Source organism: Panthera pardus, unplaced genomic scaffold (assembly GCF_024362965.1).
Source record: "Panthera pardus isolate Hobbes unplaced genomic scaffold, ASM2436296v1 HiC_scaffold_12, whole genome shotgun sequence".
NCBI classification, from domain to species: Eukaryota; Metazoa; Chordata; class Mammalia; order Carnivora; family Felidae; genus Panthera; species Panthera pardus.
In genome coordinates this window covers 37,412,896-37,427,917 of record NW_026526677.1, presented here as the reverse complement: position 1 = coordinate 37,427,917, position 15,022 = coordinate 37,412,896, and the positions used below count along the sequence as shown (strand labels likewise).

At 36.4% G+C, this 15,022-nt stretch overlaps 1 protein-coding gene across 1 annotated transcript; it reads right to left on the bottom strand.

Moving 5' to 3' along the window:
- Window positions 1-11,392: 11,392 nt before the first annotated feature.
- FANCF (FA complementation group F) lies at window positions 11,393-12,717 on the bottom strand. The gene has a single exon (XM_019456546.2). The coding sequence runs from the start codon at window positions 12,681-12,683 to the stop codon at window positions 11,604-11,606; it is 1,080 nt and encodes a 359-aa protein (XP_019312091.2). The 5' UTR covers window positions 12,684-12,717; the 3' UTR covers window positions 11,393-11,603.
- Window positions 12,718-15,022: the final 2,305 nt, after the last annotated feature.

Here is a 15,022-nt window from a genome sequence, read left to right as displayed (position 1 = left end):
CAAGGATCTATAGACAACCAGCAGGTTGAGGGGGTAGTGGGTGGAAAATTACTAAGAAGAGACATCAAACACAGGGGGATTCTTGCTAAACTGGCCTTACAAGATTCTTGCTAAAGAGAGACCAAGGACCTAACATTTAAAGTAGGAGTTGAAGAACTTTATCAGATATCAAGGGTGATCAAATATCAAGGGTGGGACTACTTAGAAGGATTATTTGCTAAAACTGGACTGAGCAGGCCAAAGACAGAACTGGATAGGGGCCAAATTTGACGGTTGGTTGAAAAAAAGTTTCAGGAGAGCCTAACTAAAGTTAGCTGAAGAGAGAGTGTTGGTCAATTTGAAGTCACCCATTTTAGTTATTAATTTCTCTATGACATAACATGGGTTGCAAATTAAAAACAAAAAGAATCTAAATGAGTGATGGCTGGCTATGAACTGAATAAATGACACGATTGTCAGTGATTTAAAAAAAAAATCCCTTCTTAGCAATTTCTGACCTCAATTAAAGCTTAGCAACATCTGTCCTTTGGAATAAGATGAAGAAACCATTATGGTGACAAACACTCAAATAATATCCTGTCTTCAAACGGTTATATGAGCCCATTTTCTTGAAAGTTATTCTAAACTGAGTTATTTAAATTATTCACCATGCATAATTATATCTCCAAGGTGCCATTGTAAAGCAGATATTTTTACTGACAGCAGAATTTCAGAATAGAATATTTGAAGCATGATAAACAAATTTCTATTAATTCAATTAATATAAAATAAGACACTCACATAATTATTGTACTTTCTCTTTTCTTTCTTCTAATTTTTTAAAAAAAAATTTTAAATATCTTTTTTTAATTTGAGAGAGAGAGACTGTGCAAGCAGAGGAAGGGGGCAGAGGGAAAGAGAGAGAAACTTAAGCAGGCTCCTCACTGGGCACGGAACAGGACTCAATCTCACAACTGTGAGATCATGACCTTGAGATCATGACCTGAGCTGATATCAAGAGCTGGATGCTCAACTGACTGAGCCACACAGGCGGCCTGCCCCCCTTCTTCTAATCTTAACATTGTGTATCTTTATGTATTTTTTCATAATTAGGATATCAAAAAAGGTAGAGATTTGCTTGATAACTAATAAACATTGTTAACCAATATGTTATCTTTTAAGACATGCCAATAGTCTGCAACAGAAGGGTCATAATCATTTCTACCTTTCTTCCAATCTTTTCTGACTCAAAAGAAATTCTGAAAGGCACTGATTTCCTACTTCTATCTCAAAGTTACAAACAAATCACTTTCTTTTTTGTTTTTTGTTTTTTATTGTTTTTAACGTTTATTCATTTTTGAGAGACAGAGAGCAAGTGAGGGAGGGGCAGGGAGACAGGGAGACACAGAATCCAAAGCAGGTTCCAGACTCTGAGCTGTCAGCACACAGCCCGATGCGGGGCTCAAACCCACGAACTGTGAGATCATGACCTGAGTCAAAGTCGGACGCTCAACCGACTGAGCCACCCAGGTGCCCCCAGACAAATCATTTTCAATGAACAGATCTAATCATAAACAAAGTATGTTATTCTTCCTTTATAAAAAGAAAAACAACTTCTAGCAAAATAAATAAAATAATAAATAAATTAATAAATAAATAAATAAATACATTTGGTTGTGAAGTATGTATAATTGTTTATAGTAACACACACACATTTTGTTTTATCAGTTAGACAATTGCCTCTTTTCTCTGGCTTCTTTCATCTTTGTGCCTTCTGTTGTTACCATATATATTAGTAGTTCAGGGAGAAAATGTATCTGATTGCTGCGCAACTGCTCTCAAAAAAGATATAAATCAGTTCCACAGGGTCTACAGATCCACATTTGAAATTTATCAAATCCATGGCCCACTGATGAGTATAAAGTTTACATGTCTGGTCAGCTTGGCAGTGGTTACCAAATCAATTAGATGGTGGCTATGTTGACATACTTCCTTAATGGCCTTCATAAAGATCATTTTAAGAAAAATATTTGGCACTTTTATTGTCTATAAAAATTCTATATGCTTACTACAATAATTCAACAAAAGTACCAATAAAAATGTAGGAAAGTCTTTCTTTATTCTATTTAGCAATGACAATCATTAAATTCAGCTGAACTGCCAGATACTTTTCTATGCATAGATCTATGTCTATATCCATGTTGATAGCTGGATCCATATCCACATCTGTCTAGGGATTCAGGTAAGTAGATAGTAAATACACAAGCAGATAAATAGATAGTATCTACTATGTAGTAGAGAAGTATGTAGGTATAAGAAAGTAAATATGTTTATTAAGTGACTTTTATTGAATTTTAACTGACATACAATATAACATCACAAAAAATAACATTACAAAAATTGGATTTACCACTAAAAATTGATGGACCCTATGCTAACAGTCCCTGATGTTAACATTGCAAATAATAACATTGCAAATAATATTGGCAAATAAAATTCTGCCAATATCTTCTGCTGAGGCACTTAACTTTCAAGCTAGATTTTTCTTTCTCTCAGAAAAAATAAATTTGTTTCATCAAAACATATTATTGAAGAATGAGAAAAAACATCAGTAGATAGTAACACTAAAATGACATGCATGTTGGAATTGTCTGACAAGGGTTTTAAAGCAACAATCATACAAATGATTCAATAAACAATTACAAGCACTTGAAATAAGTAGGAATAAAAAACAAAGGAAAGGTCCCAATAAAGAAATAAAAAATATAAAGAAGAACCATGGGAATATCTTAGAACTACAAAATTCAATAGAAATAAAAATTCAAAGGAAGAGCTCAACAACAGAATGGCGGGGTGGGGGGGGGAGGGCAGAAAAAGAATTAGTGAACTCAAATATAGAATTCTAGGTATTACCCAACATGAACAAAAGAAAGAAAATAAATTGCAGGGGGGGAAATTATGAGCAGAGCTCAGTGACTTATTTAAGTAAAACAAAATAGTTAACATCATGTCATTGGACTCAAGGAAAGAGAGGAGAAAAAGAGTGGGACTGAAAAATATTCTAAGACCTAATGGCTGAAGTGTTTCCATATTTGGCAAAAGACATAAGCCTATAGATTCAAACATGGATGGACCTTGAGGGAATTATGCCAAGTGAAATAAATCAGACTGAGAAAAGCAAACATCATATGATTTCACTCACATGTGGAATCTAAAAAACAAAACAAATGAATGAATAAACAACAAGCAGAATCAGATCTATAAATACAGAGAACTGATAGTTGCCAGAGGGAAGGGTTTGGGGGATGGATGAAATGGGTGAAAGTGGGTAGGAGATATAGGCTTCCAGCTATGGAATGAGCAAGTGTTGAAAATAAAATGCACAGCATAAGGAGTATAGTTAATGATATTGTAATAGTGTTGTATGGTGACAGATGGTAGCTATACTTGTGTGAGCATAGCATAATGTATAGAAAGGAGAATCATTATATTGTACACCTAGAACTGATGTAATATTGTGTGTCAACTATACTCCAATAATTTTTTTTAAAAGAAGCTGAGTAAATTCCAAATGGGGTAAAGCCAAAGAAATCCACAAAGACATACCATAATCAAACTTCCATAAACTATAGACAAAGAAAAAAATCTGAAAGCAGAAACAGAGAAATGATATTTTCCCACTAGAGGTAAAACTTCAAATGACAGATTTGTCATCATAAACCAGATACCAGAAGGAAATGGCACGTTTTCAAATGCTGAAAGAAAAGACATGTCAGCCCCAAATTCTATATCTGGCTTCAATTATCCTTCAGAAGTTAAGGGGGAAATCAAGACATTCTCAGATAAAGGAAAATGAAGAGAATGTATGGCCAATACACCTACCCTAAAAGAATGCCTAAAAGAAGTTCCTGAATATTCATGCACTTGATTGTTTCACTGAAGAAAGGTGTAGTTAGTATTCTTATCCAAATTATATAAAGGAAAAGTTGGAAGCTTAAAGCTATGAAAAACATTATTCAAAGTTGTCCAGAGATAGTGTTTTATGATAAAAATCAGTCATAAAGAAAAAGCTATTTAACATGTTTTATTTCCTCCTTTTTGGGTCCTTAGTTACACTTTACTTCCTCCACCATAAAAAGTGATTGTTTTCTTTAATCTTTTAAAACTCTTTAATGGAATTATAAATGCCTTTTAATTGTAATATAAGGTGTAATATTCCATTCATATAACTGGACTATAAAAATGGGTATAATACCTTTAACAAATTACAGAAACTATGTTCTTCAAATATCCTGCCTTAGCTAACGTCTATAATGACAAACAGTGAAATTATTTTGAATCTACTGGGGCCAATTTACTGGTGCAGCACACAAGGTCCAGTGCTTCCAGCTATAATTAGAAAATGGCGCCTGCTCTCGATTAGTTTCGGTTACTATAGTAATTCCATATGCAACCTATGCCTGCTGACTAGTGAACTAGATCGTGTATCTTTTGTAAATTGCTCTTGTTAGTCACTTGCAATTTATTTTATGTTTCCAACAACAATTTTAAACCAGCATTGTCAGGAACACATGTTTTTGCAATCATTGGAAAAACAGACCAGAGAATGTGCACCCTCAACCTCATCCCCACTATTGGCTATCAATATTCATGCAAACTACTGAATATTTTTGAAGATAATCAAATCATCGTGAACATATTTTTTTTAATACAAGACAGAAAACGTACTTCCTTTTGGCCAGAATATTGCAAAACTATGAGATTGCATAGCATATGAGAATCTCTAAAAGAGACTGTAAAATAACTTACAGTCTGCATTGTTTTCCTCATTCTGCATTCTGATAGTCTTTATTAGTAATAGATTTTTTGAAATTTTATCTTAACATCCACTGTGGATTCAAATTCAGGGAATATTTTTAAGGTACCTAATGTGTCTAAGGTTAGCGAAAACCTTTTACCCATTCTTGTCCATGGCTGCATCTATATTCAGTGGAAGCTAACAGTGTGCTATTTTCTTGTTCCATTCTGGCATATTGTCAATGCTCATAAATGTATGCATAGCCTCAAACAGAATATCTTACAAAATAAGTATTGATAATATGTCAGATGGTTGGTATAATAATGAATATTTCAACAGCTATCCCATAGAGTTTTGAACAATTATAGAAGGTAAAATATCCAATACTGATTTACACACATATCTATATTTTATATATTGCTTTCCAGATGTACTTTTAAGAAATAAAAAAATCGGTTCATAACATAAAAATATATACACTAAATAAATTGGTTTGTAATAAGTTTTAGTGTATTAAATCACATACTGGTGTATAAGTAGGTGATCAAATGCTATTTGAATAAATGAGTAAACATTTGCAACACAAATATGAAACTGAAAGGTTATAGTGAGGAGGCTTTATTCGTGGTGAGAAACAAATAAATTTGTCTTTAGAATAAATTTATTTTAAATATTTATGCGATATATATTTTAAATATTTATTTTAAATATTTCAGTATAAATTTCAAATATGTCCCTAACATTAAGATTATAATAGACCTTATTCAGAACTTGATAATGCTACCTGTAATATATGCATAAATGTGAAATATACACTGATTATTCACATTTTATAACCCTATGCTTATACTTCTGAATTACTGCATAACAAATTTTCTAAGATTTAAGTCCTGATCATCCATGAGATAAAAAGATAAAACCACAATGAGACTTTAAAACACTGTAAGCTCTTTTGAACCCAAACCTTTACCCCAATATTAAGAGTAATGAAGCTTCAAAAGACAGTTGTATACACATTAATTATTGTAATTATTCAAGCTGCTTTCCCTTAGGGCCACCAGATTTCTAAGCTGAAAGGGCATTCTTAGCCCACCAGGACAATTAGTACCTGATAAATGATGCTACTGCCACACTTCTAAGATAGTGATTGATCATTTCCAATTAATTCCTGAGAGAAATCAATGCTTCCTTCCTAGAGCATTTATGTTAACTAATTTATGTTAATATAAATTTCTATATCCACAATTATCTAGGGAAGATGGGCCATTCTATTTATAACTGGCCCAGGAATTTATAACTTTAGAGCATTGTTTCAGAGCTCCAAAAATGTGTAAAAGAGCTATAAAACCAAATGAAATTAAGCAATTTAATGACAGCAACTAAATCTTGACATTGATGAAGGTGGATCCATATCAAACACAACAAATAAGCTTTAGAAGGTTTTTCAGATTGTTGGCTTACAGTTTGAAATAGCTACCACATATTGAGGGCTCCACTCTCTTTGTTTGGATTTGTATTCCTTGGACCTACTAGGAAAATGACTTGTGTTTCTTAAAGATATGACCCAAAGGGTGACACTCTAATGAATAGGTGACACTCCTATTTTATTGTTGAGTCCATTCCCACACACTCATAAATAGTTATCAACTACTTATCATGCCAGTATGTCTAATGCTATGGAGAGGACAAATAACTTGACATCAGAAAGCTATCCTTTCAATTTGGCATCAGGTATTGAGGGCAGAAGTTAAATTGGTATGGGTTAAAGGGAAAATGAGGACTTCCACTCTGGCGAAGCTATAACTGTATGTCCCATAGGGCTCAACTGCTACAAACATTTCAATTCTCAACAAAACATACTTTTAATGCTTCATTGGAATTTTAGGAAATAAAGGAAATTTCCTAGCCGCCTCTCTCACACTTCACCACCCTACCCCTCCACCCCCTGCCAAACATATATGTCCAAAGGCAGGGAGATGTGAGTAGCATGCAAACGTGTGGCTTCATGTTTGGGGCTACAGAAGTTCCAGCTGACTTCACCGATATGATTCAAAGTAGCTCACTAGCACCATACTAACATTCCAATACATTTGAAGGGAGAAAGGGCATATGGAAAAATAATTTCATGATCCTAGACTGTGAATCCTAAGCTGTTCCTATCAATTCTGCTTATATGTAACTGGTCAAAACCTAGTGTGAGAACCATACCCAACTGCAAAAGAAACTTGGATATTTACTAACTGGGTGGCCATTTCTAGCTGAAATGTGGGGGTGAGATAGTTTTCTATATCAAAAAAGATATGTAGTACATCAAAACACAAGACTTTCAGTGAAAGCAGAATTCAGAAGTCACTTTAAATGTTATATAATAATACAAAAAGAGGGTGCCTGGGTGGCTTACTCAGTTAAGCCTTCAACTTAGACTCCGGTCATGATCTCCCAGTTAGTGAGTTCAAGCCCACATCAGGCTTTGTGAGGACAGCTCAGAGCCTGGAACCTGCTTTAGATTCTGTGTCTCCCCCTCTCTCTGCTCCTCCCCTGCTGGAGCTGTCTCTGTCTCGCTCTCAAAAATAAACAAACATTAAAAAAATAAATAAACATAAAAAGAAGAGTTACAAATAAGCTAAATGTCTTTGTTCAAGAAGGAAAGAACTGAATAAACAAAAAAAATGAACTTTTGAAAAGGAAAAAAAAATGTATGATAAAGTGTTAGTTTGCTGGTAAAAATTATGTAACATTTAACATCTGAAGAGACTAATTGAAAAGAAAGAAAAGACAGGCTATGTAAGAAAAAAAAAGAGACAGAACTACAGATAATTAATGAAAAAGCTGAGAAGATACTACTGATTAAAAAAGTAAGAAACTACTTTGTTCCAATAAATTTGAAAAGTTAGATGAAATAAATTTTTAGATAAGTGTAACTTACCAAAACTGACTTAAGAAGAAACAGAAAGTGTGAATAGCTCTTGTAACCACTAACAAAATTTGAATTTTAGTTAAGCAATTCAATAAAAAACCATCAAGCTCATATTGTATTAGAGAATAATTCTCTGAGCTATCAAGGAATCGATCATTCCAATTTTATAAAATTCTTCCATATGGTAAGAAAAACAGAAATAGTCCATAATTCAAACTGTATGGACAATATAATCTTAATTTCATACAAAAATAAGAATAAAAAATTATAGGCTAATTTCACTCAAGAATTGAGAATCAAAAATCTAAGCAAAATATACATGAAATTGAGCAGAATATTAAAAAGTTTATACATTTGACCAAGTTGAGTATCCCAGAAATGCAATGACAAATTATCATTAGAAAAGTTAACATAATAAAGGTGGAAAAATACCTCAACATTTTCATCTCATTAAATGTAGGAAAAGCATTCAACTAAAATTTATTTAGGGCTTAGTCTATAATCAGTGCAGGTTTTCCTAATTTTAAAGACTAAATATGAAAACATTTGATAACTTTATAAAATTTAGGAATGGTATGTACATTTATTACAGCTATGGAAATAAGACTTATGACCAAAAGATGGGAAGGAATACACAGACATGTAAATAGTGCCAAGGTGACAGGCTATCCCTTTAATATTGTCATTATATTATTTATACAACAGAAAAGTGTTTAAAATATTGAACTATTTTATTTTTAAATTTATTTTATTTTTAAATTTATTTTATCAGTCTCATTTTATTTGTAAATTTATTTTAATGGTCAAATCTAAATAAGTTTCATTCTTAGTTCTCATACTTGTCTGTATGGTTGCTTTTCATACTCATACTAATGGATTAAGTGTAGATCATAATTTACAAACATGCACTTGTATTTATCAGCTTAAAGAAGAGAAAATAAGTGAATCTGCCTATTTATAACTTGTGACATCTTGTTCATAGGCATTATCATTTTATCTTTTAATTATGCTAATTAGTAGACAAAGTGGCATTTTTCCATTTTAAGATGAATAAACTCTCAGAGAGTAAAATAACTTGGTAAAAGTTATAGCAGGTAACAACCCAAACGTAAAGAATATTGAAAAAATGTAACGCTTCCCCTGTGCCAGACCCTGTGTCAATTTGAAGTATACAATGATGATACAGACCTTTTAATTGAACGTCGGTTTTCAAGTTACCAGTCACCTAAGATTACCTAAAAGATATGTGGAGCAATTCAAGTTAGAAAAGATCCAGATCTATGTTGACTTTACCACCTAAGAGCCATGCGGTGTTGGACAAATCGCTACCCTGAGCCTCAATTCCTGAGTCTCAATAAAATTGGAAGCTCATAGGACATTGCCTTGTTTTACAGAGGTTCTGCTAGATGATTTAATCGTAGAACTTTGTGAACTATAAGACACCATACATAGGACACCATACATATGCCTTATTTATTCTCCAAAAGCCAAACCTTATACATTTTCCATTAAAATGTTACAAGTAGCCAGCATATAGACAACAGCATTTAAATTTGAAATATTTTAATATACTTAATGTACAACTAGCCCAATAGAAGTTCTAAGAGAACATTGAGATAGATGTCGTTAAATAATACTAACAGCAATACAACAGACAAGAAGTTGTTTTATTTGCTGACTCATGAGAAGCTTGAAGCTATTTACTCAATTTCCCATTCTTTCCTCTCACTTTTTCTTATAGATTCCTACAGGAATAAGATTGCTATATTCAATAGCATATTTTCAAGTATTTAATGTTGCTTAAAATGAGATAAAAAATACAGATTAAGGTTCTAATCTTAGCTTCATTTATTGAAACATTTGGAGTACCTACCACATGCCAGGCACTGTGCTAGGCTCTGGGGGAAATAGAAAAAAACAAGATAGGGCTTCTGCTCCCATGTCGCTTATTTTGTGTGCCCTTGAGTATCCTACCTGATCTCTTTCAGCCTATACCCTGATTTAAAGAATACAGTCTTGGTGTGAAAATTCAACAAGATTATCTGTGTAATGAACATAACAGAGAGCCTAAAATAAGGTATGGAAAGTATAAAAATGGATTTTAAAATTTTCTTTACTTAGGTCTATGTCCATTTTTATCATTTTAAATAAGAGTTTTCAATGTAGCTATAAAACTAGGGAAACAAGTTTACAAACTGTCATTCTCTAAAGCTCAGAATTATGGAACTTAGGGTTATGGGTCACAATTAGGACTTACCCCCGTAAAACTTCTCAGGGTTGTTTCCTGAAACAAGACTTTCGCGTAACTGATAAAAGGAATTGCCATTCTATGGCAAGCAATCTAAAAGATGTGCTATATGGATGAGAGCTAGAAAAAGGAATCGGACCACAGGAAATAAAAACTGGATACTGTTAACCCAGATAATTCAAAAAAAAGTGCACATGGTAGGGGAACAGTAGTTTACTCCAGATTCTACTATAGAATTAAAAATTCTACAAGATTACACAAGTCCTCATTCTAATTCCATTTCTGAAATTAGAAATTAACTTTCTGAAGCTTCATATGTTTTCCAAGAAAATGTTGCTACCAACTAACTTGGATAGGGACAAAAATTTCTTGATGAATGCAAAGTTATATCCCCCTAACAAAAATTAACAAATTGCTCTTAAACTGAGTGATTGGGAATCACTCTGCCAGCTGTGGAGCATCTGGGTAAACTCACGAAATTAGGTTCCTACAAACACTAGACAAATATTCTAAACTGTCCGCAAAGGGCTGCCACCAAGGGAAAAATGAGGAAGTTTAACTATTTTAAGCACTTCATTTAACATGAGGCAACTGTAACACCAAAGTTGTGATTTATTAACCTAGTTGATGACAGAAGCTGCTCTAAAATCTGGGTCTTCTAATTCATGTTTTGTTTCTTTTACCAGCAAATGCTCTATTAAACCCATGGGCATATATACGTATTTACTATACTTTAAGCAAAGTTCTTCCTCATCCTGAAGTCAGCGCTTTAAAGTACTCTTTGGTCTTTGAATTTCAGGGAGTAGTGATTTGCAGAAATGAGAAACAAACTTGCTGAACAACACAATTTCAGTACTGGTTGAGGCTGATTAATTGGTTAGAATATTAAGTTAAAAAGGCCAAAGTCCAGGGTTTAAACTCCAAATAGCCCAGTTAGCTTTTAAAATGAATATATATATATATATATATATATATATACACATACATATACACACACACATACCAACACATGTTGTTGGTTAAAGATTAAAGAAAGCTTTTCACTACTTGGGGGGCAGGGGAACCTAAAAAAGTAAGTTATGCTGATAGAAAAAAAAGTGTTTTGTCACTTTGAAAACTACATTATCTTTTCAGCATTCGTAGAAATGAGCCTTTAATAAAATTTTTTTTTAATGCTTACTTATTTTTGAGAGAGAGAGCACGAGAGCAGAGAGAGACACAGAAGGGGAAGTGGGCTCCAGGCTCTGAGCTGTTAGCACAGAGCACGAGGAGGGGCTCGAACTCAGACAGCAAGGTCATGACCTGAGCTCAAGTCGGAGGCTTAACAGACTGGGGCCCCAGGCGCCCCAGAAGTGAGCCTTCTAATATGCAAACTATTGTTCACCTCATGGCTTTAAGGTACTTGCAATGTCACTCCAGTATCCACAAAATCCATGACAACACGAGGCAGTTACTTTGCACAATTGTAATTGTAAATTATAATTCCGTCTATTACAAATTAGCACCTAAAGTACTATTTTGGACACATGAAAGTACAGATCTGGTGCAAGCACTGGAATTTTAATTTGGTAAACCATACATTCAAGTAATAACAAAACATGGCCCAAAGTGAACTGGCGCCCGGTCTGAGACCTAAAACTTCTTTTTTCCTAAGTGCAATATCATGACCCACACCCAAGAGCTAACAACAGGTCTGTCCAGATGCTGAGACCACGGACTTGAAAATCTCCATCCTTCGCCTTACAGGACTCCAGGGCAGCTAGAACGTCATCTTTCAGAGGTGGGGGGGCCTGACAGAGGCTTTGAAATTTGCCATACAACTCCTCCCAGGGCACATGTTGGGACTCAGTTCCAATCCAAATGCCTTTCTGAAGGTCGTAGTGCAGATGTCGGGCCCAGTCTGCGAGCAGACCCAGATAGACCCGGGAGAGCTCTGGGTGGCGGCCTGCCACCGAAGTTAAAAGCCCGGCTGGGAGGTTACGGCAAAAGGCGGCCATGACATCCGACTTCGTCAAAAGCCAACGGACCAGCTCCTGATCCCCGTCTGCGAGCGTTTTGGGGGTTCCCGGTTCCAGCTCCTCTTCTTGGGGCCGGGGAGACGACGGGGGGAGCAACAGCGCGGCCGCTATCACCCTCAGAAAGTTGTTCTGAGGCAAGCGCTCCCACAGGATGCTGAGAAACCGGCTAGGGCCCTCGGCTTCGGCCTTCGGCACCTCTCGCAGACGCGCCAGCAGCAGCTCCGCCTGGGTCTTCAGCACTGAGTCCTCCTCAAGCACCGAGTTCTCTCCGTAGCCGCTGAGGCGCAGCAAGTGGACAGCGGATCGGCGGCGGGCGAGGCGGGCCAGGCTGCCTTGGAGCGTCTCCGGGTCGGCGTCCGGGACGCCAGGGCCCGGAAAGAGCTCCTGCAGCAGGTAGTGATAGGCGGCATCCCCCAGGGCCCGGTTCTCTAGCAGGCGCAGAGACAGCAGGAGGTCACAGCGCTCCAAGGCCTGGAAGTTCGTCAACCCGGGGACTGGAGAGGACCCAGAGCCGCCCTCCAGTCTCCACTGGTTTTGCAACCGCCGTTCCAGAGCCATGCGAATGCGGACATGGCGTCCAAAGCGCCTATGGACGTGGCGCAGGTAGCGAGCCCACTGCAAGGCCCTGCGCACTGTCGCGGTGTCCCAGGTCCTGACGTGGGTCGTGCGGGAGACCGCCAGCACCTCGGAGAAGCGCTCAAAGTGCTGCAGGAGCGATTCCATGGGGGCGTGCTTACTTCCGCGTTCACCTTGGAGACGCCGACTCTCTGCGTGCCGATTGGAGCGTCTGTGTAAGGATACGCCTCTCTACAATGCTATTGGATAAAGTCCCTGTCGATATGACAAGGACGTTCATCCGGGTACTTTGACCCTGGGAAATTTAAACTGGAGAAAAGTCCCCGCGGTTTTACTTTTGCCACTAAAGTTAAGGAGGGAGGGGGTGCAAATGTGGGGTGTTCAAAACAGAGTTCCCTGCGTCACGTGCGAGATACCGTTAGTCGCGAGAGTCTCCATGCTTCTTTCACTTTGGAAATAAGCCCAAGTAGAAATTTCTTGAGCTTGGCCTGAGATGGTCTTTGCTGAGGTTTATTGGGTAATGCCAGACATGCTGTTAAATATTAAATTAAATCTTTAGTTCAATTCAGCTTAGTAAAAAATGTACTGACCACCAATTAATTAATGCCAGGCACGTTCTTAAATTCTGGGCCTTCACATTGTTATTTTGCTATTAGAGCTGAAGCCCAGATTAACTGAAGCAAACAAAAAACTTCAATACTTGTACTTTTAAATTTTTTTAAAGAATTTAAATTTTTATTACAAAATTGCACTTTTTTTGTTTTCGTTATTCCCATGGCAAAATAGCTTAGTTGACTTTCATTTCACACAAATAACTGAGCAAAATGACAGTTAAGACACTATGACAGAAATATATTTGACTAAGATTGTGGGAAGAGAGGGGAGAGGAAGAAGGATTCAATTCTGGAATGTCATCTGGATTATTCACTCATTTATGCATTCAAAAAATACTTGCCAACTTCTTAGAGGTTGCATTGTGTAAATACGACAGTTTCTAACTTACTGATGTTGGTGACATAATTCATTTAAGCTGAATTTCTTTACAGTCCTAAAGACACTAGCCAACACTTTTAATTTAAGTAAGCAGAACTGATGTTTCCTTTTCTTTTGTTTTAACAAAAAGGGGAAGAGAAACAAATTTAAGAGGGGGAAGAGTCATGTTTTATTAAAATGAACATTCCCACACTTTTTTTTTTTAATGAATAAATAAAGCAGTGGTGCTTATGCTGTTAATTCAGTTTTATTTTTTTGGTATTTTTTAGCCCACATTCTTTTGGTCTTGAAGTATTACTTGATTTTATGCTAAGGATACCGTATCCTGAAATTCTTTGTATTGGCTACTAGAAACTTTGAGCCCAGTGTGCAGGCTGCCTTTAGAAAATGTACAGACTCCACTAATTCACTCATTTTTTATGCTTTTATGAAGAGTACTTATTACATCACATCCTGTAAGATACTAAGGATTTAGTGCTAAAGAAAATCAATGTGACCCTTGTCCTGGTGGAGGAGTTCATCTCCTCACTTTTGAGAGTGATATTAAACAAATAGCCTCAAATGTGGTAAGGAAGATATAATGGAGATAGGTCAGCAAGACTTAGGTGATAAGGAGGCCTCTTTAAGAAACTGGCTTTTCGGGGCACCTGGATGGCTCAGTCGGTTAGGTTAGGTTAGGTGTTGACTTTAGCTCAGGTCATGATCTCACAGTTGGTGAGTTGGAGCCCCACATTGGGCTCTGTGCTGACAGTTTGGAGCTGGAGCCTGGAGCCTGCTTCCAATTCTGTGTCTCCCTCTCTCTCTCTGCCCCTCCCCTGCTCGTGCTCTGTCTCTCTCTCAAGGATAAATAAACATTAAAAAATTTTTTTAAAGAAACTGGCTTTTCCCTGGGAAGTTCAAAGATGAGTGTTGAGAAAAGTTTTCATGACCAAGGGAACAGTTAAGTTGCAGATACCTGAGATGAGAAAGTCAATCCATTCGAGAAGGTGAGACATCTTCTATTCAGGATGGGGTGAGACCTTATGGCAAGAATGGTTCATAACTTTTCCAGCTTCGTATCTTTCCACTTACCTCTATAAAATGCTACTTTAGGGGCATCTTGTTGGCTCAGTTGGTTAAGCTTCCAACACTTGATTTTGGCTCAGGTCATGATCTCATAAGTTCATGAATGTGAACCCCGTGTCTGCTCTGCACTGACAGCATGAAGCCTGCTTGGGATTCTCTCTCTTCTCTCTCTGCCCTTCCCTGCCTGTGCATGTGCTCTCTCTCTGTCTCTTTCTCTCCCTCAAAAAAAATAAATAAACATTTTTTAAAAAGCTATTTTATTTTAAATCCTTACTTGCGCATTATAATGCATAAATGTATGCATATTTCACATTAGCCCATTTTCCTTTTTTTTTATATATGTTTACTTATTTTTGAGAGAGAGAAAGACAGAGTGTGAACAGAGGAGGGGCAGAGAGAGAGGGAGACACAGAATCCAAAGCAGGCTC

Coding starts and splice junctions, on each gene's coding strand:
- FANCF (XM_019456546.2), bottom strand. CDS start 12,683: ATGGAATCGCTCCTGCAGCACTTTGAGCGCTTCTCCGAGGTGCTGGCG.